Raw genomic sequence first — 24656 nt, 5'->3', positions numbered from 1 at the left:
ATGGGTAGGTGTTTCAATCGTGATTTCAAGATATGGGTTGGTTGGGCACTTGGCCTCTTTTGCCTTTCTTCTTTTGGAGGAAAGAAAATTTGTGAGGAAAATTGGAAAAACAAACTCGTCATTGCACACTTTCCTTTATTGAAACTATTACCCATTTGACACACTGAGCTGCAACAAACGAAAATTCATTTTTCAAGTGGAACAACTTCAACCTACAGTGCTAAAACATGATCAAAATCAGAATCCTATACCATTATGAAGAAACTAGAATATACCGCCTATTCACTAGTCACCATTATCCAGCCATCTCCTGCATATGATTACTCTGCCAGCTTTGTTCCAGCTTGATGATAGAATTCAGATCGGATATATGCTTTGCAGGGTGAATTATAGGCTTCCCATGTATAAGGATCCTGCATTACTTATTTGATGTTCTCTACTTATGCGTCAAGTGAAAACTGATACGAACAGATACTGCACTTGATCTTAGCCAAAAGGCCAAGAAGGGTATATGCATCAAGTGAAAACTAGGTAACTGAAAAGGCTGAAACCAGGTTACCAGATAGAACATATCTTTAAATGCGTGGTAACACTGAAAGAGCTTTCTTGTATCTGAAATATAAAATAGCCAGCTCAGCTCTGTTACTTGTATGAGTAATACACCAGCCTTTTTTAAGTACTTCTCTGCACTCGTAGAGGTAAATTTCGCCATCGTCTTTTCTTTGACATAACCTGAAAAATTAGGTTTAAGCAGTCAGCAACAATCATTCATGGACAAGAGGCAGTAAAACTGATAATCACAAAATTCATGTAATGACAGTAAAGAGGCCTCAGCATAATCAACAAAATAACATCAAAGATAGCACAGGAAGTTCTGCTGATATGAGATCATGTTAAGGATCAACTTTTCACACAGACAGATAATTCCGACATGAAGATCCAAAAAAAAATCTTCAATTGCCCATTCTTTCTCCAGCCTCTCATCATTTATGCAAGCTACCATCAAGCCACACTTTGCCTCATTCTAACTTGCACCAAAAAGCACTATTGAGAAACACCTACACAGCTACACCTGAAGGAAGAGCTTGTTACAATCACCTGGCAACTGTAGGGAAGCCCACCAATAAAAATGCAGCTAGCAGACTAAGTGTGCCACAGACAAAGAGCAACTAAGATATTACTAGATAACAGTTACTTTGGAATCAAAATTCATCAGCAGAAACCAGGGCAAAAGAAAAGAAAATAATAAATAAATGTATGCCGCTTATTCATTGATAATGATATAGTCAATGCAGAGAGTAAAGAATGAAAATTCTAGAAATAACCTTAGATGTTGGGGGCAGCAATGAGGCCTGGCACTCAGCTTTTCTGGGCTCTGTTAATTGCCGAATCTCTCGAAGCTGGTTTGCTATATCCTCCAAAAGTTGCAACTGAATTCTTTCCCTTTCTTGGTGCCGCACTGAGAAGTTGAGATTCTCTCTTCCTTCTTGTACAATCCTTAACCTTTCTCTAAGCCATTCAACTTCATTCTCAATTTTCGATCTTTCATAATCAACTGCAGACATGGAGTTTCTCCGCATACTATAGGGTAAACCTTTGCCTTGAGAGATATCCATTGTTCGCAATTCACTATCCGTGTCTGAACTAACTCTCTGCATTTTACGCTCAGTTTCCAACCCTGTCATAGTTGAAATATCACGTTTCCCAGAAATGTCTAAGGTAGTGTTCATTGATAGCTGTTCACTTTTCTCGGAACTCACTTCATTACAAAGATGCGACTTATTATCAATAACATGAACATCATGAACACGAGGCTCTGTATCAAACATTGAGCTAGGTGGATCTTCACTTCCCTGATCCTGGTTGTTCCCATGCTTATATAAATCATCACTATCATATGGAATAAACGTCCTATCTTCCTCCACATCCAGAATGGGTAGTTCTTTTCCAAAAGAAAGAGTAAGATTCTGTATCTCAGTTGATGGGACCTCATAATCTGGAGAACTATTTGTCATTTTCAGCTTTGGCTTCTCAGAAATAGATTCACTTGCCCGCCACAGCACTTGGTCCTCACTTGAATGCAGTGTAGTCTCTTGTACTTGTGTAGCACCCACATCATGCATGTCAAAATCCACTTGATCATTGCCAAAAAACATCTGCCTGTATTCTTCAACTTCCTTCTCCAAGAAATGCTTTTCCCTCTCTCTCCTAACTAAGATCTCTTTGAGAATGTTCATTTCCTCTGCATCATAAGCAGATTTTTCCTCTATCATCCTTTGGTATTGCCTTGCCTCCATTTCTATCGATGCCTTCTCCTCTTGCAGACGCAAAATCATAGCCATGGCCTCATCTGCAGCAGTAGCAGCAGCACTTCTCTCCTTCTCGAGATCAAGATACAGAGCAGTACGAGCAGCATGCTCTTCTTCTAGTGCTTGTTCCAATACTCTAATCGTAGTTGTCTCATTACTGTCAAAACCTAGCTTCTGTCGAGCATTGCCCCCACAATCTTCTACAGGTGGTGCATCCTTCTTCATCGGTTTATTTTCACCAACAGGTTCATTCAACTCAAGATGTGAAACTCTTCCTGGAAAAACAATGTTTGTAGGTACTTCCATGCCATCTAAAATTACATGAGCATCCACATAAAAAGCAGCATCAGCATAATATGTCCAAAATAACACAATGATGTGAGTCTGCAAGAACATACAGCTCATCTTCAAAAGACTTTTTGAAAGTATGTGTGACTTTTTCCTGAAGGAAAGTACCTCGAAACACAAACTTTAAAGGTAATATCTCAAAGTAAAAACTAGGCTTATTTACAATTAAGATCCACTTCCATATTTCTGAACTTCCGATTAAGAAGCAAATGTTTCATACTTTTCTTTTTCTGGAAAAAAAATGTAAGAGATGTTTAATTTTTAAAAGAAAATGTAACAAACATCTCTACATTTAATGTTTGAAAACATAACAAAAATGGTTTAAGGTTCAATCCTACCACATGGATCCTCCCATGGACATCGAGAAAGGCCTGGCACCATAAATATGCATTAAATTGACAAGCTATAAGTGGCTATACTTGTTGTGATAAAATATAAAATTTAAGTCTCACAAGTGCTAGCCTATTTCCCCCTTTCGTCTCTCTAAATGGTTATATTTATGAAGTCTGCATAAGCATTATAGCAATTCAATGTACAAGCAATGTCCTGCGACTTAGAAGTACAGTATGAGAAAGAAATTGACACTAGAAAACCTATAATAGCATTAAGAAGACTCAATAGTCAGCTTTAGATTAAAATCACAATAACGAAAATCACCTCCTGAATTGACAGGAACTTCAATAACCTCTTTCTCCATTTTATTAATGCTGGAAGAAGATATAGAAATGTCCTGTGTATCTGCGTCTAACCCTTCATATGATGAAAATGATAACTGCCTTCCATAATCAATAGAACCCCCCTTACGGCGGCGCCGAAGATTAAAACTTGACCTTCGACTGACAACCTTCTTCCCCTTACGATCAGAACGTTGTTCCTTCCCAGATTCCAAGTTTACTGCACCAAACTCAGCACTTTGTTCATTCTCAGCAACCAAATTTCTCCCAACCAAATCTGTCCACCTTTCTGAAAATGAGCTACATGACACTTCACCTTCAAACTCAAGATGCCCATTCTCATGATTTGCCTCATTTGCCAACTTCCACTTTGGACAGAAATTTGGGTCTTCATCCCATAGTAAATCAAAAGGGAACTGGCTCTTCACTTCCAATTGAACTCTAGAGATTTTCTCAGATGGGCCATCCACTAATTGCCTTTGCAAGCAGTAATTCTTCTGGGGCAACCCAAAAAGTCCATCGCAAGGGCATGGCAGACACAATCCAAACAAACCCAATAATTTTGAGGTAAAAAAGGAAACAGCTGAGGCACAAAGTAAAAAGTAGGCTATTGCAAGATCAAGAAATGCACCCACTAGCCCATTAAATGTCCACGGATGTATCACTTGGCATGCCATTTTCCTGAAAAATCATTTATCATTGATGCAGCTAACCAAACCAGTGAATTCAGCCTCTGCTTGGTCACTGAAAAATTAATTAAAAACAAAATCAAAAGAAAGAATTATCGTTTTGTACATTTCACATGACAATTAGCACACAATAAACATAAAGAACCAAAGAGAGTACATAAGAACAGAATTTATTATAAGTTTGGATGTTTCCCATATTTCATGACAATTAGAACACATTAAGCCTTAACAACCCACAAAAAAAAAAAAAAAAAAAAAAGAACTAATGCCCCATTTGATTACTAACAAAAATGCAACTATTATTACCCAGTAAAATCCACAACACTGAAATGTACTTACTAAACTACAAATTTCAGTCTTTTTCATTGTTATCTTATCTGAAAACCCAAAACAACATACAAAGAAATTCCAACAAACAACAGACGACAAGAAGAAAATGAAAAAGAAAACGAAAACGATTGGACTAACAACAAGCAATGGAAAGCTATGAAGAGTTTCGACTTACCGAGTTGGCAATACTGAGTCGACTCAGCGATTTGTGCTCTGTGATATTTTTTCCTTCTGTTTTTGGGTTTCTTGTTTCATGGGTTAAGGCGTGAAGAGCGGCTTAAGGAGAAGGTGTTGAGGAAGCGGACAGGACTGGCCGCTTGGGGCTGTTCCCGAGGAGGGTGATACGTCGTCGTCTTCTGCCACCGACTTCTCTCATTTTCTACGATTTGGTTACCACCAGGGGTGTGATTTGGACCGGAAAATCCGAATCCGATCGATTTTAATCTGAAAATTTCCAATTTTGAAATATTTGAATCAAATTTGAAATTTAAAAATGCCGAATTCTAAAAATTTCAAAAATTATTGGATTGGAATTGAAATGTATCTGTAAATTCCGATTAGAAAATTTTCAAAATTTTCCAACAACATTCTGATTCGATATTTTTAAAATTATGTTAATTTATTCTGTATTTATATTAATATTATATCATTTATTTAGTTTTTAACTATATGTTTCATTAATTTGTTATTTGTTTCAAATATACACATACATATATATTAAAAAAAAAATTAATACTATTAACATAAACATATGTACATTATAAATATATGTATATCATAATAACATAAATGCTAACAAAAACACCAATATTTTTTGTTCGTGTAATTACTAATTTTTTTTTTGTTTTTACTAATAGCAAAAGGTAACGTGAAGATTCTGATTTTTTATTTAAAAATTTCAAATTTTTATCCAAAAGTTCAAAAAATGTGATATTTCGAAAAAATCTGAAAACTCTAAGAAATCCGAAAATTCTGAATTGGAATGAGATGTTGAAATTCCGATTTTTTGGAATCGAAATTTCATTCCAAAGTTTTTTGGACTCAATTCTAATCCGATCCGTCTGAAACACACCCCTACCACTACCACTGCTAGAGTGCTAGGTAAGGGGTGATTAAACAGTTAAACTTGAGCTGTAGGGACAAAAGTGTAAAATAGGATAACTAATTGAAAAAAATTGAAAATTTTGAAATTGTTGGGACCAAAATGGAAACTAGAATAAACTATCGAGACAAAAAGGGTAATTTGGCAAAAAGAAATGGAACTTTTTAGTTCAAGACTTCAAGTGATAGAAAACTTTGTTCAAGTCACAGAACACCTTTAGGGTGGCAATTCGCGTTAGTAAGTCGTGTTTTTTTTTTTTTTTTTTTTATCATGTTAGTAAGTTGTGTTTATATCGTGTTATTTTGTGTTCGTATTAATACCAGTCAACTCTAATCTTAGCGTTCACTAACATAGAATGAGAGTGGGAAAAAATGAGTCACTCTCATTATACTCTAATAATGTATTTTACTTACATTTGGAAATCAAAAAGTAAGTGGGTGTCACAGCCCAAAATGGGGTCTGTCACTTTGGGCATGTGACAGTGCCACATTGGTGGATTATGGCGTTAAGGAGTCTTGGACCAAAGAGCTTGAACATAGAGATTTTTTGGTGCAATTGATTCTTATTTTAAAGTTTTGGAGTCTACAGCACAGGGGCAACTCTTGTTGTTATAAATGTGTCAATTGCATTTGCAGGCTTATACACCAAAGATCGCGGCTGATGAGTTATAATCATTGGTTAAGGGGGCACATGTCCACATTCCAAAAGTCATTTTGTCACTAACAGAAAGCTTAATTGATGTAATTATGTTTACTTTTTCCGATTAGTAGGTTGTAGAGAATCTTTGGTGTTAATTTGTCTCCATTCAATTTTAATTATTCATTTTCCTACATATCTTTGGTGTTAATCCTTACTTATACGCATGTTGCATCTTTTGGAATGTGGTTTTCTTTCCAACCTGTTTGCAACTTGTAGAAGTATTTGAGTTCCTAAGTCCTGGAGAAGGTCAGTCTATATGAGTTGGAAGTTATTTTTAGTATTGAGAGGCCTTGATGATACATGAGCTGTACTGATATTTTTTGCATTAGGTACATTGAGATACTCTTTTTAGTTTTTAGTGCTACATCAGGTCTAAAACTAGGAGTTTTGAACTATAGGACTGGAGCTCTAAAACTAGATGGTCTTCTTAGTAGATTTCCACTTTAAATTTCAGATTATGAGTGGGTGATGGCTTCTAGCCATGCTCATTTGCCCTCTGGCTTGGAATATGACTATCAATATCAAATTTTATGGTTGATTTGGTTGACATCAAATTCTGTGGTTGATTTGGTGCTTCTTGCTAATTGGCATAACTTGCAAATACCTTTTCTATGCCTCCTTTGTTCATTAGGATGTTTGGCATTCTTTGGCTTTTTCCACTACTGCATAGAATCAAAACCGGAAATTTAAAACTGCTGCTACATAGAAATGGCATTAAAGGTCTTCTGTACATATTGGTGATTGATTTCTTAATATTCCTTATCACCATAATTTTCATTATGTCTAACGTTCTCCATCTTCTTTCCCACCACGCCACCATATCGATACATGACCCTTTCAATTTCAAACTCATTGTTCAGATGTATATTAAGCCCTTTGTTGTAATTTCATACAAGAGTATAGTCCACAACTTGACATTTAAGAATAAATTTGATGGGTGCTAGAGACAACTCTTGGGTGGTCCTAAAATCCCTCTTTTTTCTTATTTGGTGAATTCCCACCTTGGGTCACTAACCAATTCTCTCCAATTTTGACCAATTGTTGCCCAAATTGAGAGAATTGTATATTTTTTAAAACAACTCTGAAATTGGTAAAGAGCATTATCTTTTTCTCTTTTGGTAAGAAGAGTATTATCTTTCATCAAATAATTTAAAAAGTGAAATTCCTGAAAAAATAACAACCTCATTGTATTAGTCTATTAGATATCTTAAACTTGTCAACGGATCAATTAATTAAAAATATATATTCACTCAAAGATTGAAGACATATATATTGGCTTGAAAGTCTAGAACTCTCACACAATCACCTTTTTAAGCAACTCCAAATGCGCGATTCATTCATTATTATAGAAATCTTTCACTGGTCTCTTTTAATTAAGTATTCAGAGATGACACTATTAGGGATAATGTTTCAAAAGACAATAACATGAAAATGATTAACCATCCACGGTTCCCAAGTCTATCTTTTGCAGTTCCAAGTTCCAACTTAAGAGATGAGATGTAATGTAATGGTGGAACTTCGAGATAGTCTATGGACTTCCACAGAGGGAGAAACTCATGATACTTGAATTCTTTGGTATATTTAATTAGCTAACCACAAAAACTTAAAAAGAGAGATGATGCAAATTCTAAGGTTTGGGACATAAGGATCTTCAAGTAGCCGACCAAAACAAATATTAAAAAAAAAAAAAAAAAAACAAGATAAAACGGCTGGTAATGCGTAATGACTAATGAGATATGGAGCCTATTAGTTTATAAGGAAGTAGTCTCTTTTCAAGTTATAACTATAAATCATTAGGTTAACTGTTAATATGATATAATAATGTTATAATGATAGACTAGAAGAGAACATTAGCCTCACTTTATAAAATCAAAGCAAATGTTTAGTTTGCTTAATAACCTTGGAAGATGTGTGCTTCGGCATGGGTGCTAGCACCCCCATCTTCCTCAATTACTTCGGTGTCTCATTGGCTCTTTTTGGTGATTGTAGTTTATGCTTAGTGTCGTTGTGATGAGATGTTGGAGCTTTTGTGGGCTTTTCTGCTCTTTCTCACCTCACGGTGGGCTTTTCTTCCGATTCTGGGCGGCGTGGTTCTCCCCAACTATCACTTAGGCCAAGGGTTAGAACTATTATTTTGTTGGGCCTATTTGATTGGGCTTTGTTTAGCCTACTTGTTTGAGCTTTTGCTAATTTCTGTTATAAGCCTTTAGGTTCTTACTTTGTATTTTCTCTGCTTTTTGAGCTAATATAATGCATTGCTACTTTGACAAAAAATAACCTGGTATCTTTTATTCTTTTTGGATTAGCTCAAAAACTCAAAGTTTTGGTGAAAAGTGCAATTGGTGGGAGTTTAGTTGGCCTTTAAATCCAATAAATAAATAAATAAACCCCACAAAATTTGGGCATTTTTCAACATTTGGTTAAGAGAGCCAATTTGTGGTCCTGTTTCTGGTGGCTTGTGTTTTGACAATCGATGTTGTGTGTTAGAGTCCACTTTTGCCTTCAACTTTTCAAGCCACCTTGGGGATTCGACATATTAACTCAAAATCTATGATGCTCCAAGTTTAATTAACAATCATATGCTTCTACCCTTATGTGATGATCATATTGTGAGGTGTGTCTATATGTAGTATGTAAGTTGGATAAAAAAGAAGAAAAAAAAATTGACATAAGGAACCTTTTTAATCCTATAATATGCTTTACTCAAATCGATTAGTTGGTTTAAGTCGTCTCTTGTCTCTACCCTTAAGATTACAAATTGTCAAAATAGTGCTGCTCAATAATTTTATATTAATCATTCAAATCTACAAAAATTACTTTAGAACCCAACTTTTTCAATATTTTTCTCAACTCTTTCGTATGGAGTAAGAGAATTGTGAGCATACAAGTGAATGAGATAAGTGAGTCATTGAATTACAAAACACGTATTAAAATCTTATAATTTAATTACTCACATATCTCATGCTTACAGGCCCCTTTCGTTAAGGGATTTTTTAAATAATTTTATTTAAGGGATTCCTCATAAGGCCTATTCTATCTTGTATTTCAACGATCCAAACCGTCTATTTTGTTGGTGTCTATTTAAAGATCATCTATACATAAAATTAGACAAATCAGAAATTATTAAGATATCTAATTGTGATGAAACAAATAGACAAACAAAATGTTTTCAATAAACACTTGAAATTGTGACCATTTAATCAGCGGTTAAATAGTTTCAAATTTTCCTAATTTTTTACAAGGATGATCCTTCAACGGAGACAAAAAAAATAGATGGTTTCGATTATAAAAATACTCTATGGAGTGGGCTCCATGAGAGATCCCTTAAATAAGCTTATTTAAGGAATTGCTTAACGGAAGGGCTCTGCTCCTGTTTATATATATACTCACATTTCTCATATTTATTTAGGGAAAATTTTAGCTAAATGACTCAAACTATATCTCATATCTCTATTCAGAATATGAATTTCACTTTATGTCAACTGAGGGCTAAAACTTTCATTTTGTGTCAATTAAGAACCCTGTTTTTTTCTGTTTTTATCTCAACTTTGGCCCAACATTGGACCCATCAAATCTCTACCAAATTCAGCAAACTTATACTTGGTTTAAAGTTATGCATCTCCTCTTTACAACCATATAAAGATCACTCAAATCGGACATTTACAACTCCAGATAATTGGTCCTAAAGTAGGGTACCTGAAATTGTCCAATCGGACCTATAAGAAAATATCTGAAAAATTAGACAGTTTCGGATACCCTACTTTGGGGCCGATTATATGGAGTTGTAGAGGTCTGATTCGAGTGATCTTTATATAGTTGTAAAGAGGAGATGCATAGTTTTAAACCCAATATAAGTTTGTTGAATTTAATGGGTTTAATGTCAGGCCAAAGTTGAGATAAAAATTGAAAAAAACAGAGTCCTTAATTAATACAAAATGAAAATTTCAGTCCTCAGTTGACACAAAGTGAAATTCATGTCCTGAATAGAGACATGAAGTATAGTTGGAGTCCTTTAGCTAAAATTGTCCCATTTATTTAAGCTCACATTTCTCATGCTTCTAAGAGAATTCCTCTATATCCAACTTCGGTTGAGAGGTGGGTCCACTTAAAAAAAAAAAAAACTTACAAACAAAAGTAATTTGTAGTTCTTTCCTCCTTAAAAAATAAAGTAAGAAAGACCTTGAGAAGTTGAGAAAATGGTGCAAAATTAGGCAACCCAATCACAAACTCAAACTGCTGCCATGCATTAAGAAGCCACATTGTTTCAAAACCCAGTCACCAAATTTAAACTTTCCGCTTTAATTTTTGGCACCATGCATAGCTAATAGCTTTTAATAAATCAAATGGTCCCATTGTCATTGACTTATATCTGTACCTATCCACACTGATTGCGCCTTTGGTTGTGATTTCAGGTGATTTATATAGTTCATTGTTAACAATATTTAAGCTCTTCTAAAAGGATTCTTTTTCATATAAGGAAAAAATTTTGTACCCTAATCTAATATTATGTTATTGAGGCACTCTAGTATTGTCCTTTCATATAAAGACAAAAATTAAAGCTCTATCCATAAAAAGAATTTTAAGGTGAAAATTTGAAAGTTAGTCAAAAATTGTCCCCTTAAGTTACGTTCAAGTTCCCTTGGAGTACGACTCGACAAGATTTGAGTACTGCTCGAGGAAGATTCGAGTACTTTTCGAAAAAAACTCGAGCATTACTTGAAATTCTAGACAAAAAACGGTTAAGTCTCATAGTAAAAAAAAAAAAAAAAACCTAAATTTTCAAATTTTAAAATTTCTCAATTTTAAGTAATTTTTTTTTCTATTACTTTAAAATTTAGAAAGATGCTTGATTTGATCAAAAATTACAAAACCCATTTCAAAAGAAAGCCCCAAATTTCAATGTCTGTGTTTTTTTTAGTGCACATAATTAACAATTTGTTTAATCAGAATGTAAATTGTCTGCCATCTATACAAGGCACTAAGTAGTGGTTGGTTTACTAGACAAGGCTGTCATTCACACATCTATTTGGTTTCCAATTTGAATTGCAACAGTATTGATTGTGATTGTGATTGGACGGGTTCTACAGGTAAATTAAGAGTTGTGATGAGTCATTCGGTGCAAAGTGGCCCAAACCTAATCTTAAATGTGATATGGAATCTCAATCTAGTGAGACTCTAATTCCACATGAGTCCTACTCCATTTACTAACCAAACACCCATCAAGGGGATTTAGGTGACAAATTTAAGAATAATGCTATACTTACCACATTTCTTATACCACATTTTTATACCATCTCACGTGTCATTACTTTATTGGACAAAGTTTTTCTTTTTCTTTTTGGGTTTTTATTTTTATTTTTTAATATCCAATGTATGAATGCCATGTAAGTTGCCACATAAGGTGGTATGAAATTATGGTATAAAAATGTGGTATATCTAGCACTACTGCAAATTTAAGTCTCAAATTATCGTGTATTTGTATCATGTCATTCTGTTTTTGTATAGAATATTCATCAATTTTAAGCTAATTAATTGTACAATAATGCTAGTTGTCCCACATTTTTTTTCTCACATTTGTATCCCACTTGATGTGTCATTACTTTACTGGAAGGGTATTTCCTTTTTCTTTTTTAGGTTTTATTTTTTAATTTATAGTATCCAATGTATGAATGTCATGTAAAATGGTATGAAATTGTGGTATAAAAATGTGGTAAGTGTAGCATTACTGTTAATTGTATTATTTTCACATCATGTTCAAGCTGACATACATATATATTGTGGGCAAAAAACTTAAAATTAAATTAAACTTATCACTTATACATTACTCATAAAATAAAACTCTACCTAATCACTAACAAAACCATAAACATATTATTTTATGATAATTTTTAAAAATAATCTTTTATTTGTTTGTATTCATTGTTGAAAATAAATGAGATTCACAATCGATTCATATTTCTTGTTTGAATAAATAAAAAATATCATCACATCCTTTGTGAACTTAACATTATTGTATAAACACAGTTGATGAATATTTTTATATTCATGAATATAAAATAAAAAAAAAAGAAGTTATTGAAAATTCATGATGAATTAATTATGCTTTTACAGCTGTCAATTACACCTCTCCATTTTTTATATATCTTTTGTAGTAAAGAAATAGAGAAAAAAAAAAAAAAAAAAAGAAAGAAGAAAGACCTTTGTGTTTGTGCATATTGAGGACCTTTTAGATACTTGACCTGACAGAAATTGAAGACCAACGATCAACAAACCGAAACACGCTTCCAAGGCTAAGTATGAAATCATAAGCATTCTCACGTGAAACATTATCGTGGAACTTTATACATGTTCCAGAACTTTGCCAAATTCTGCTAAAAAAATATCAACTGCAAGAATCTTATTTAATTTATTATGACATCACAAGGGGCAGGTTCCAATTTGGCCGGTTGATGGCATTCAATTCAACCATGCAACCTAACCCTGTTGATAAAAGCGCACCACAAAGGCATTAAAGCATGACATGTATACTATTAACAAATCCAAAATCTCATACTCTTGCTCAACACCTTCATTCATGTCCAACTAGTACTTCTCCAAGCCATAATTTCCAGGCTAGCCACCACCACCACCATGCAGCTAAACCGTCTCTGCTTCGTTTTACCAGCGGAGTTCAATGAAATAGAGCCACTGGATCACCAAAAGCTGCAGAAACCCACAAAGGAAGAGATCAGAAAGAATCATCCCCGTCGGGAATGTGTGAGACATGTTCTTGATTTCATCAAAGATTCACTATGCAGGCTTTATGACTTGAAATGGATCAGTTTCTGTCACCATGATACAAGAGGAAAACGACACTCAGGTGTTTTTCAGGACATGGATGGGATACAACTCGAGGAAAAGATTGGAGGAGACAATCCAAGGATCTTTAGCTTTTCCGAGCTTTATATTGGTTCTAAAGGATTTGGTGAGGATGAAATTCTTGGGAGTGGAGGTTTTGGCAAAGTGTATAGAGCAGTTCTACCGAGTGATGGAACTGTGGTTGCTGTGAAGTGCTTGGTAGAGAGAGGAGAGCGGTTTGAAAAGACTTTTGTAGCTGAGTTGCTGGCTGTGGCTCACCTCCGTCATAGGAACCTTGTCCGGCTAAGGGGATGGTGTGTTCATGAAAACCAGTTGTTTTTGGTTTATGACTACATGCCCAACCTTAGCCTTGACCGCATACTTTTCAGGAGACCTGAAAACATAGGGTCTCCTCCTCTCAATTGGGAGCGTAGAAGGAATATAATCAGTGGCTTGGCAGCAGCACTCTTCTATCTTCATGAGCAGTTGGAAACTCAGATCATTCATCGGGATGTTAAGACAAGTAACGTGATGCTTGATTCCCACTATAATGCTCGGCTTGGTGACTTTGGCTTGGCACGGTGGCTAGAACATGAACTTGAGTACCAAACAAAGACGCCAATGAAAAATCATAAGTTTCGGCTGGCAGAGACAACAAGAATTGGCGGAACAATTGGGTATTTGCCACCAGAAAGCTTCCAAAAAAGAAGTGTAGCTACTGCAAAATCTGATGTCTTCAGCTTTGGGATTGTTGTGCTGGAGGTGGTGTCAGGTAGGCGGGCAGTAGATCTCACTTGCCCAGATGATCAGATCATATTGCTTGACTGGATCCGAAGGCTATCCGATGAAGGGAAACTTTTACAAGCAGGGGATAATAGGATTCCAGATGGGTCTTACCAGCATTTTGATATGGAGCATTTGTTTCATCTGGCACTGCTTTGCACACTTCACAACCCACAATCACGGCCAAACATGAAATGGGTTGTGGAAGCACTTTCTGGCAACATTTATGGCAAATTGCCAACCCTCCCATCATTTCTGTGCCACCCACTGTACATCTCTTTATCCTCTTCCACCAATACTAGCACAAGCAATGGCAGCACCAACACCAGGTACACCATAGCCACCACCACAACTGTCACATCTACTTCATCTACTTATGTCACAGCCACTGGAGAAACCATATATGCAACTGCTGAATACGGAAGCAGTGACATCAGCTCTTCTGGAAGCTTCCATCAGAAAACAGCAACATTCCCCCTGGTTGAAACTCCACGAGAAATATCCTACAAGGAAATCATATCTTCCACAAATAATTTCGCTGACTCTCAGAGGGTAGCAGAGCTGGACTTTGGAACAGCCTACCATGGCTTTCTTAACAACCGCCATCATATCCTGGTGAAGCGGCTTGGCATGAAGACATGCCCTGCACTTCGGGCACGATTCTCAAATGAACTTCAGAACTTAGGAAGGCTCCGCCACCGAAACTTGGTGCAGCTCCGTGGATGGTGCACCGAGCATGGAGAGATGCTAGTTGTCTACGATTACTTCGCAGACCGCCTTCTAAGTCACCTACTTTTCCGCCATGACTATAGATTTGGCCATTCTATCCTGCAATGGCGTCACAGATACAACATTATCAAATCGCTTGCTTCCGCCATTCTTTATCTCCACGAAGAATGGGATGAACAAGTAATTCACAGAAATATTACCTCTTCTGCTGTTATTCTTGATCCAGACATGAAACCGAGACTCAGTTCTTTTGCCCTTGCTGAATTCTTGACACGAAATGACCATGGGCATCATGCAGTTACTAACACAAGCAGATCAGTTCGTGGGATTTTCGGTTATATGTCACCAGAATATATGGAATCCGGAGAAGCAACTCCAATGGCTGATATATATAGCTTTGGCGTGGTAATGCTTGAGGTTGTTAGCGGACAGATGGCAGTTGACTTTCGGCGGCCTGAGGTGCTACTGGTGAAGAGGGTCCACGAATTCGAGGCACGCAGACAACCATTGGAGGAACTGGTGGACATTAGGTTGAATGGAGAGTACAACCACAAAGAACTGATGAGACTGGTTAAACTAGGAATTCATTGTACACGCTCCAATCCTCGATTACGACCAAGCATGAGGCAGATTGTAGGGATACTTGATGGGAATGACAAATGCTTCGTGGAAGAAGGGCAAAAGGAGGAAAGTATGGAAGAATGGAGAAACATGAATGCTTCTTCTTTGTCATTAATTAGGAGTGTCCAAGCTCTAGGAATACAATGAAACTCAACTCAACCCAAGTATCATAACAGAGTGACAAATAGATATATAAAGGAAGGTCTGATAATGGACATATTAATTTCTCTTTTTACCTTTTACATTAAGAAATTTTGTGTTTACCATTTAAGTTAGATTTTCTGCAGCTTTATAAAGAGGATCATGTCCTCAGATGTATTTTTCTTAGAAAGTGGTGTATCTCTAAATCGATACATGTTCTTTCCACAGATGCAAAAAATGTCTCAAATGTTTTTACTAAGAACCCAAAAAGCAGATACACTAAGAACAAATATATTATCCATCACTTAATTATAATAGTAATTCATAAGATGGTTCGAAATTTTAACGAAATCATAAAAGATATAAACATGACTCCACAACTGAATTGTTTATACAAATTTAAAATGGTTTAGAAATATACATAAGTGTATCAATCTGACCTCATTTTGAACAGCTAGCCACCCATTTCTAAGCTGTAAACTGCTTGCTTTAACTTCGTACTGGAGACATTTCTTCATCTGTATCAATTCCAACCCAATCAATGAAAGCAAAGAGGAACTCCCTGAAACTGACCTTCCCATTTTTGTCCCAATCCATTTCTTCTGCAACAACCCACAAATAAACAAAAACGAATTATTAGGGAAACTTTAAATTCATGTAGAAGAAAGGAGAAATAACAGTGTAAGTTTTAGCTATATAAAGCAAAAGAATTAATACTGAATCGAGTCCTGGTGACATGTGCGGGAGATTTCTCCCAAGGAGAAGCCTCATTCAACGCCTTCACCATGTCTGTCTTGTTCAGTTTCCCAACACCATTTTTATCCAGAAACGAGAACACTTCAATTACAGTATCAAAAGTTGCTTCAAGGTGTGGTGAGTCTATCTTTGATGTCTGAAACAATTACCAAGATATTAAATATTATGACTTAACATAAATTTTCTTCCAAACAGAGAAGAACAAAAGATATAGAGTTTGTTGTGAATACGGTATGAGAGGATGAAGGTTCCTTTAATAGATAGACAAGACATAGAAGAACGATGAATTCATTGAATTGTATCCCTTCACTCCCATCCATGTCACATGAATGGTAAAGATCTTCAATCTCCTCTGCTGTCAGATGTAGTTGCAGTTTCTGTAAGCATTTCTTCAGTTCCTCACGGTCAATAGTTCCATTTGAGTCCTCATCTACATGAGAGAGAGAGAGAGAGAGAGAGAGAGAGAGAGAGAGAGAGAGAGAGAGAGAGAGAGAGAGAGAGAATTTCCAGTAAACCTCCATGATAACATCTTAGGAAGGTGAAAATCTTAGTAAAGAATACAGAAGCCTTGTCGAAACTTACCATACTGTTCAAACACATCTTTTATTTTCTTCAGTTCCTCTCTAAACTGAGGGAACCTCATAATTATGCTGTCAATTGACTTAAAATTGCTACGTCCCAAGGAACCTCTTTTAACTTCAACCATTTTCTTTTCAAGCTTTGCATCCAACCTGCTATACTTGTTTGGTGAACCACGACAACAAAGCATGCCTCCTACTTTTTTTGACAGAGACTTCAGATAAGAGCAAGGATGAGATGTGCCTTTACATAAGACATGAGAGAGAATCAATTTAAGCTCAATAAGAAAGAAGAAACCTAGGTCCTGTAAAAAAATCTCAAGTTCAATTGTTTCATAACCATAAGCTTCTGCAAAATTCAATAATATGTTTGCAACATCTCTCATTCAATTTAAAGAATCAAAATTTCTTACATATTTTTCATATTGCTTTATGATATCAGCATCATTGATACAAAAATGAAATTGCAGATTCTGTAACTGCAGTTTTCTTTTCACATTATTCATGCACAACTGATCTGCTTTTTCACGTACTGTTGGTCACTGTCACTGTGTGTCTCTTCAGGCCCATTGAAAACAAGTTTACTCTCACGCATAATTGTTTTCCTCTCTTCATTTTCTTTTCAGAAAACAATTGGAATAGGCACGTTATGCAACAGTGCTATTGAAGCATTGTTTATGTAAAGTTTGTGGTGGCGGAGCTTGTAGGACTACTAATGATAATGAAGAAAGTTGTGGAATGATAAAGTAATTAGCACTAGCATTGCAATGATTATATGTGCTGGATATGAAATTATGAAAATGGCGGAGTAAGGTGATGATTACAGAGTGGCAGTACCAAAGAAGTGATGCTTGTGGTGGGACAGCAATGTTGATGATATAACAATAATGGTACTGCTTGCCAATCTTTTGTATTGCCTAATCACCTCTATTTAGTCAAGCCGATGTGTGGTCCTGTGACTTACCTTCTGATGCAGCACATAGAAGGTATGAACTATGAAGTATAAAATTACAAAGTCATAACCTACCTTCACACTTGTTGACTCTCAAATTGAGAATGCCAAGAACGAAGGGCCCCTATTGCCTGGTTGATTCCAAATCAGAAATGAAGTAGAGAAAACACTTAATTTAATTAATTAAACCGAAACTGATTCCAAAGGCTACAATAGTTTATATTTATGGCACCAGAAACCCTAGGAGTAGCAGGAAACCAAATAAAAATAGGAAAGTTAATAAATTCCAAAAATTACCAAAAAAGGGAAAGTGCATGATTTGACCAAGATCCCAAAATACACATTTCCAGATTGTAGCCAGACTTTCTGAAATTCCTACCAGATTCTAGCAAATCCATATTTGCATTAGTGATGCACACTGCATAACCCTCCCACCTTATAGTTCATAAAAATAAAAATTCTTAGGACAAAAGTAATGGTACTGGTGGAGAGGGGATAGTGAAGGATATGTTGTTTATAGTTGTAAAACTACTGAAGATCATGGTGATAATGTTTGTTGGTGATAATCAATGGCAGAAGAGGTTCACTATATTATTGTACAATCATCAAAGTCTCGTCGTAGAGGCATATATAGATATGTGACAGTGGAGGGTAGTTGAAGAAAAAGCTTCTTATTAATGGTAAAATGGCAGTTCCAGTGCCAAAGTTAATGTTTTTTCACTTAGAAGGTAGGCTGTTGATGATTATAGCAGTAAGATTGCGCGATGAAGAGACTGTCAATGATAATTCTATGAGAAAAATTAATGAGAAACAAAACTTCCACTAATGAATATGAAAGGGTGTAAACAGAGGACACGTTGTTCACTCATCTACAATTTTTCCATACTAAAAACAACTACAAACCATTCAGCCCTACATGAAAATTACAACAAAACAGAAAAAACATCAAACAAGAAAAACTTTACGACACATCAGCTCTCCAATCTGAAAGTATATGGAAAAATAATTTGTGACAAAAGTAATAACAATATGTTTTTGCTAGAAGCCTAGAATAAAGGATTCAGTTTTTTAACTTTCAGTTTCATGAAGTGGTTTAAGTTGCTTACTAAATACCATTTCATTTATTTCTTGGGTGCTTTTTGCTTCTTTAAAGAATATGAAAAGATCCGTTGATGAAAATAATAAAAAAAACCTACTTTAGAAAATAAAAATAAAAACCTTGAAAAACCTAGAAAACAAAAGAGGAAATGAAGTGGTTTAAGAAACACATCTGAATGCAGTGTCTGCCTAACAAGAAAAACGCATCAAGTGAAAGTGGATTTTTTTGGTCAGCATTTTAAGAATTCTTAATGCTTTAATTATTGAAATTGATGTTTTCAAGAGAAAATTTTCTTTGATATTTTGTAATGAGAGAAAAACAAAGCACTTTTAAGATGCTAACCAAGAAAGCATAAAGTACGAGAAAAAAACACCACTGGCAACAGCCTTAGGCCTGATGGCACCTCCTCCCCCTTTTAAAAACAATGGTGGAACTGTGGAAGGTGTGATTTGAGGTTCAATACCTGGTGAGTGTGTATGTGTGTGTGTGTGCCTGGGTTTGTGTGTGTTATTTATTTAAAAAATAAAACATCAACACCATAAAAAGAATCACCATAAGAAATGCCATCTTCACTAGTCACTACTAATGGTTCTCCTAACATTTCCGCCACTACTGAAGATGTCAATGAACAATCATATATACCATCCTCTCAACCCTTACTACCTTTATTGTTGCCGGCACCTCAATCACTAGCGCCATAAAACATCAAATGTTGTGTCTCCACAATCCTAGAACAACATTGGCACTGCATTCATCACGACCAGCCCCCTCTTTTACGGCCATCACTTCTTTTTCTTTCTTGGCTATCTCCACCACCAGGTCCACCACCTCACTCGAATACTTTCTTGTATGAGTTATATAGTAAGAATTGAATTTGCCTCTCAGTACCAAATATACTTCTTTCTTCAACTTTCCACAGCAAAGCAGAGGATAATTAATACTGAAAACAGACAAGGAACTTCCTTTTCCAAATATGACTGACTAGAAAAAGTATTAACAGATGTGCCATACTTTTGGAAGTACAACCAAGGTCTATGATCAAACTTACAAAGAATGTCTATGATCACCCTCAAATTCCGAAACTCCAGTGTCAAAATAATAGAAACAATGAAATTTGGCAGAAAAGATTTCTGAATGCTGGAGCATAAAGAAATATTGCTGGAGCATTCTATACAAGGAATATTTATTGCAGGCGCAACTATAATATCCCTAAGATTGAGTATTTATAAATGATTTCCTTAACTACAGAAACTTTCTCCTCCAATATTGGATACAGCTGCAATATCATTTTTGGTATACTTAGTCTCAAAGAAACCACCTTCATCATCATAATATCAAACTGATTTCCTTAATTATAGGCTCAATTCCTTAATTCAAGGAATCATCTAAATTAGTTCTAACACCTATCCCCGTAATAAAAAATAATAAGACGAAAAAAATATTAGAAGAAAAAACTTTCCTTTTTTTTTTTTTTGGTCTGAAAAAGACTTCCCTTGTTAATCAAGCGCTATATAGAACATCTGAAGAGAATGCATCTTAGAATTTATGAGAATCATAATTTCCCTTTTATCATCTTGATCAAACCTGGTGCAGGACAAAGTGCCTTTTCACAAAAAATGGATCACATGTAACACTCCCTGTTATCTATCTGTTTTCAAAACTTCGATCTTACCTCAATCAACTCAATTAATTGCAAGGAAACACACACGTACAGAAGAAATAATAGAAACCTCTATTAAGTTCATGAGAGAAATATAAACCAAGTTTGAAGGACAAGGCTATAATACAAAAATTAAAGATAAACAAACAGAACAGAACAAGCTTGTATCACCCGTTTATATGTGGCAAATTCTAAACAATAAAAGAAATTCAAATCCAATCCTCACACAATTGAACCCAGAAACGTTCTGGCAATGCCCCCTTTCATTTTTTGAAGAAACAATTAATGGGTTTCTCCCAAAAAACAGTTAACACTTAACAGGTTAAAGAGAAGCAAATAAGAAATATCAAAGGCAAAGAAAGAGGGACTGCTCACCAGATGAAGCCTTCATGGAATAAGGGTGCGAAAGAGGAGGAAGCAAAGCTCGTTCTTTTCAGAGAGCAGAGAGCAAAGCAGTCACAAAGCAATGACAGAATAAGAAAAAAGAGTAGCACCCACAAGCCAAAAGAGAGAGAAGAGATTTTAAAAGGGAAGCGAAAAATGGGATGCCATAGTGGAGAATAGATGCTATTATGGCTTTTGAAGACAAGTATCGCTTTAAAGTGTGTTTTTTTTTTTGGCCAAAAAGTCTCTCTCTTTTTAAATATGATTAACGGTACATTTTCTCAAAGAATATGTTTGCTTGGACTTGTCTTTCGTGCAGGGACGCAGGTGTCAAACGGGCTGGCTGGCTTAGTCTATTTAAGTTCGGCTCATCTTGCTTTTTTTTTGTCATGCTCATGTCGATCTATATAGTTAAAACCTAGGTTTTGTGTTAGATTTTTCAATCCTATCTTGTGTTAACACATATTTTTAAAAATTATTTTGTATTTAGAAGCTTAAGGTTTTTTAAAAGAAATGGAGTTTTCTTTGTCTTTTGTGTAACTAACTTGTACTATTGGTTGTTTAGAGTTGAGCTCTAGTGCCTTTGTGCACAAATTTGGTAATTCTCAAGTTGGAATTTATTTTAGAGAATTAAATTCACTGGAGTTGAATTTTTCTTAATTTTTTTGGAAGACAAATTATTGTTTTGAGGTTACAGGAAATTATGATTAATTACTACAAATCCGTAGGATTTTTCAGAAAATTATTTGGAGTCCCAAATTATTTTTAGTAAATTTACAAAATTTGGAGAAATTAGAAAAAAAGAAATAAAATCAATTGCTGACTAGGACTGACAGCGCACACGTGGTACACTGCCATTCACCCAGACTGGCTGACTGGACGATGACGAGGCGCTGAGCAGCTAACGCAAGTGAGCGCACGGAAGGGAGTGTGTGTGCGTCACATCGGATCACCCTCTCATCTTCTAATCTCAGCCATTCTGCATCATTTAAGTTGTTTTAATTTCAGCCGTTGCTTCCTTAAAGAACTAGTCACTGTTCATCCGGGTCCCTTGACCTGCGTATCTTCAAATGGGCCAGCCCGGATCCATTTTATCTATATAAACGGGTTTTTCGATGAGTTTTTTGACCCATTTCAGATTTTAAGCCTTGTTTATGCATTTTTAGTGCAATTTGTCCCACATTGAAAACTTACAACTTCTTCCAACCTTGTAATGCCTATAAATAGAGACTTTTTTACTTGCATCACCAAGTTAAGTTAGAGTTACTCACTCCTTGGTTCTTTGGGAGTCTCTCTAAGAATAGACATACCAAAATGAAAAAAAATACCCATAGTTTAAAAGTTTTGGAGAGTAAGGAGAAGGAGTCCCTAGGTGTAACACCCCAAATTTTATTGAGTTTGGGTTATGGGTGTTACTAGGCTAATTGAAATTAGTTAGAAACTAATTGTTACTTCTTTTGAAACACAAATGTGGATTTATTCCACATAGACAAATTTATGGGATTTCATTTATCAAAATGTTTTATTTGAAATTATGTCACTTGTTTAACTATATTTATTTTCATATGCTTATGGTGATTTTGGAATTGAGGCAAATACACACTTAAATTTGCCTAAATTGATTTAATTGCTTATATTTGGTTAATTGTATGATAAACAAAACTTTGTTAAATCAATTGGTAATGTCAAAATTCTAAAGGAATGTCAAAGAATTTGTATGTTTCTATTTTATCCAAAAATTGGTTTAAGACACCTAATTTAAGTAACATGATTTTAATTAATTATTTGGTTACTTAGGTGACATTTTCGGATCACACACACACACACACACTCTCTTACTTATACAATTAATTATGTGTGTTTGTGACATTTAATTTGTTAAAGAATTAGGATTTGACCAAGGAATAAAAATTCGGGTTTCGAGGAAATTTCGAAGATTTTTAAATTTCAACAAAAATTCGACGGAAACGACGGAAATTACTATCAAAATACGGAAATTTTGAATGAAACTTTACCATATGTTTATTTAACATATTATCTACTACATTGATAAAAAACATTGAAAAAACCAAGTTATATGATAGGTTTCATGTGATATGTGATGAATATAATGCGCGCTGGAGGCAAATACTGTTAAAAAAATGCTTCACTAATTAATTATTACTTCAATAATACCTCAATTTTATTTTTACTACAATATTGCCACATGACTTACAAAAGTAATCAATACCACATAGAGTTTCTAGGAGGTTCAAAATTTCTGCTGTCTTCAGTATCATTATATCCAGAGTAGGTGTAATGCGAAGAATAATCATCCCAAGATACTTTTCCAGCATAATTTTGCATGTAATTGCCAACATGCCAACCATATGGATCAGGAACATGTTGTGGTTGAATTTGCCCATAAGCATACTCATTTGAAGAGTTTGTCTCTTGTTGTGCTAATGAGTTACTATCAGACTCAACCAAGTAAGGCAGATGTTCTTCCAATATCTTAAATAGATATATATATATATATATATCAATAAAGAATTATTCATATCAACTCCAGTTTTTCTTTACATTGATGATATTGTTTTTATAAGTCACTTACATTAGTAGTTTTTACGCTAGCTCATTGAGACACAAATTTATATTTAGTTATCATAAAGAAAAGTAAGTTTATTATGACCAACTTATCATGTAAAAGTTATTAACGACCGATCACTCTTTTTTCTTCACAAAATCATATTTAAAGTGTTCAAAAATATTGCACAATTTTGTGGAGTTATTAGCACATATAATTGACATGATAGCGCTCACCTCCTAAGTTATTTGTTCATCTTTATTAACTATATATGTTTTGTTATAAAATAACTTATTGTATAATTTATGATTAAATAAGCACTTTTAACAATTTTATTAAAAAAAATTATATTTGTAGATTTTAAAAAAATTTCACCAAACCTCGTAAGAACAACCTATAAAAAAGGACAACGTATAATATTAATACTTAACATATGCTTAAAGATAAGTAGAAAATGTTATTGAGCCAATTGGCCAATTGACCCCCCTTTGGCCTAAGTCATATGAATCTATTGTAATTATAAAATTTCACACTGGAGTGTAGCCCAGTTGAAAGGACCATAGAATTACTTCCTCTGCACCAATATGTCACGTTCACAAAATTCATATACATTTTTTAAATGGCTAGAAGGGACCTCAAATGATCAATCCGAGATTAAAACAAATCTATCCAAATGTGTACTATATTTATCAACTTCATTGTCAATATATCAGAATGGCTAATATGAAAGACAAAATATAAGGGACAAGTGAGAGACAACACATCCAAGAGTTGGATTTGAACCTTCACTTATCCCTTATTCTAGCCGGATTGGTCAACATGCATATTCTAAAACAAAAGAAAAACTTTATTGTCAATAATTAATAAAAAAAACTTCAATATCATTAACAAAAAAAATAAAGCTATAGGGGTCGGTTGACGCCATTTCCCCCACCATGCCTTCGCCACTACCTCCCTTCTCGCAGTACCTGTGCTCTTGAAGCCAGCGATGTAGTTGATGTTGTGGGAGAGGGTCGCCGGAGAAATCGTCGGCTTGCCATAAGATGGAGGTGGAGGGGTCGCTCGCACGAGAGTATATTGAGGGTAAAATGGTCATGTCACACTTTTCTAATGGGCCTTCATTGTCCTTCACTATGATAGGCAGAAGCCCATTTTTTTTTTAATAAGCCCAATAGCACATCTATATGTTTGTACAACTTATCATTTTCCCCAAATGGCTGGCTCTTTGGTTGTTAGAACAAAAATTGGCAAATAGATCAAAATGTGTATGCATATATATAATTAACTTGTGTATATATATAAATTGTAAAACTATTATCACTAAACCTTGCTTTATAATTAATTAAAAAGAAGTATATAATCCTATTGAATTTAGTACCAAGATATTAAGATAGTTACA

At 35.0% G+C, this 24656-nt stretch overlaps 3 protein-coding genes and 1 pseudogene across 5 annotated transcripts; 1 reads left to right on the top strand and 3 right to left on the bottom strand.

Moving 5' to 3' along the window:
* Window positions 1-22: 22 nt before the first annotated feature.
* On the bottom strand, window positions 23-4774 carry LOC147292399 (zein-binding protein (Protein of unknown function, DUF593)). Its single transcript, XM_086233326.1, has 4 exons — window positions 4526-4774; window positions 3315-4075; window positions 1326-2620; window positions 23-732 (listed from the first exon to the last, which is right to left on the bottom strand). The coding sequence occupies exons 2-4, from the start codon at window positions 4006-4008 to the stop codon at window positions 673-675; spliced, it is 2049 nt and encodes a 682-aa protein (XP_086089452.1). The 5' UTR covers window positions 4009-4075; window positions 4526-4774; the 3' UTR covers window positions 23-672.
* LOC147292400 (U2 spliceosomal RNA) lies at window positions 406-511 on the bottom strand (annotated as a pseudogene).
* A 7938-nt stretch (window positions 4775-12712) lies between the features above and the next one.
* Window positions 12713-20841, bottom strand: LOC147292397 (Calcium-binding EF-hand family protein). Of its 3 annotated transcripts, XM_086232204.1 has the most exons (7): window positions 20683-20740; window positions 17624-17679; window positions 16601-16840; window positions 16249-16448; window positions 15980-16154; window positions 15703-15864; window positions 12713-12853 (listed from the first exon to the last, which is right to left on the bottom strand). In XM_086232204.1, exons 3-6 carry the CDS (start codon window positions 16785-16787, stop codon window positions 15752-15754), a joined length of 675 nt encoding a protein of 224 aa, XP_086088330.1. In that variant the 5' UTR covers window positions 16788-16840; window positions 17624-17679; window positions 20683-20740; the 3' UTR covers window positions 12713-12853; window positions 15703-15751. The 3 variants fall into 3 exon arrangements, with proteins under 3 accessions (XP_086088330.1, XP_086088328.1, XP_086088329.1); XM_086232202.1 differs by lacking the exon at window positions 17624-17679 and having other exon boundaries at window positions 20683-20841; XM_086232203.1 differs by lacking the exons at window positions 12713-12853; window positions 17624-17679 and adding an exon at window positions 15119-15253 and having other exon boundaries at window positions 20683-20841.
* AP4.3A (protein kinase family protein) lies at window positions 12782-15663 on the top strand. Its single transcript, XM_086232201.1, has one exon. It carries the CDS (start codon window positions 12782-12784, stop codon window positions 15266-15268), a length of 2487 nt encoding a protein of 828 aa, XP_086088327.1. The 3' UTR covers window positions 15269-15663.
* Window positions 20842-24656: the final 3815 nt, after the last annotated feature.

The sequence above is a fragment of the Dryas octopetala genome, chromosome 2, assembly GCF_963921425.1.
Source record: "Dryas octopetala chromosome 2, drDryOcto1.1, whole genome shotgun sequence".
NCBI lineage: Eukaryota > Viridiplantae > Streptophyta > Magnoliopsida > Rosales > Rosaceae > Dryas > Dryas octopetala.
This window is presented reverse-complemented; position numbering and strand designations above follow the sequence as displayed.

Bases quoted from the DNA above. Each gene is read 5' to 3' on its own strand.
- LOC147292399 (XM_086233326.1), bottom strand. From the start codon at position 4,008: ATGGCATGCCAAGTGATACATCCGTGGACATTTAATGGGCTAGTGGGT. The intron at 2,621-3,314 runs GTGATTTTCGTT...ATGTAATTTTAG, and splicing joins AGTTCCTGTCAATTCAGGAG to ATGGCATGGAAGTACCTACA. The intron at 733-1,325 runs GTTATTTCTAGA...CTAATTTTTCAG, and splicing joins TGCTGCCCCCAACATCTAAG to GTTATGTCAAAGAAAAGACG.
- AP4.3A (XM_086232201.1), top strand. From the start codon at position 12,782: ATGCAGCTAAACCGTCTCTGCTTCGTTTTACCAGCGGAGTTCAATGAA.
- LOC147292397 (XM_086232202.1), bottom strand. The intron at 16,449-16,600 runs GTAAGTTTCGAC...TCTCTCATGTAG, and splicing joins AGATGTGTTTGAACAGTATG to ATGAGGACTCAAATGGAACT. The intron at 15,865-15,979 runs GTATTAATTCTT...GGGTTGTTGCAG, and splicing joins TGTCACCAGGACTCGATTCA to AAGAAATGGATTGGGACAAA.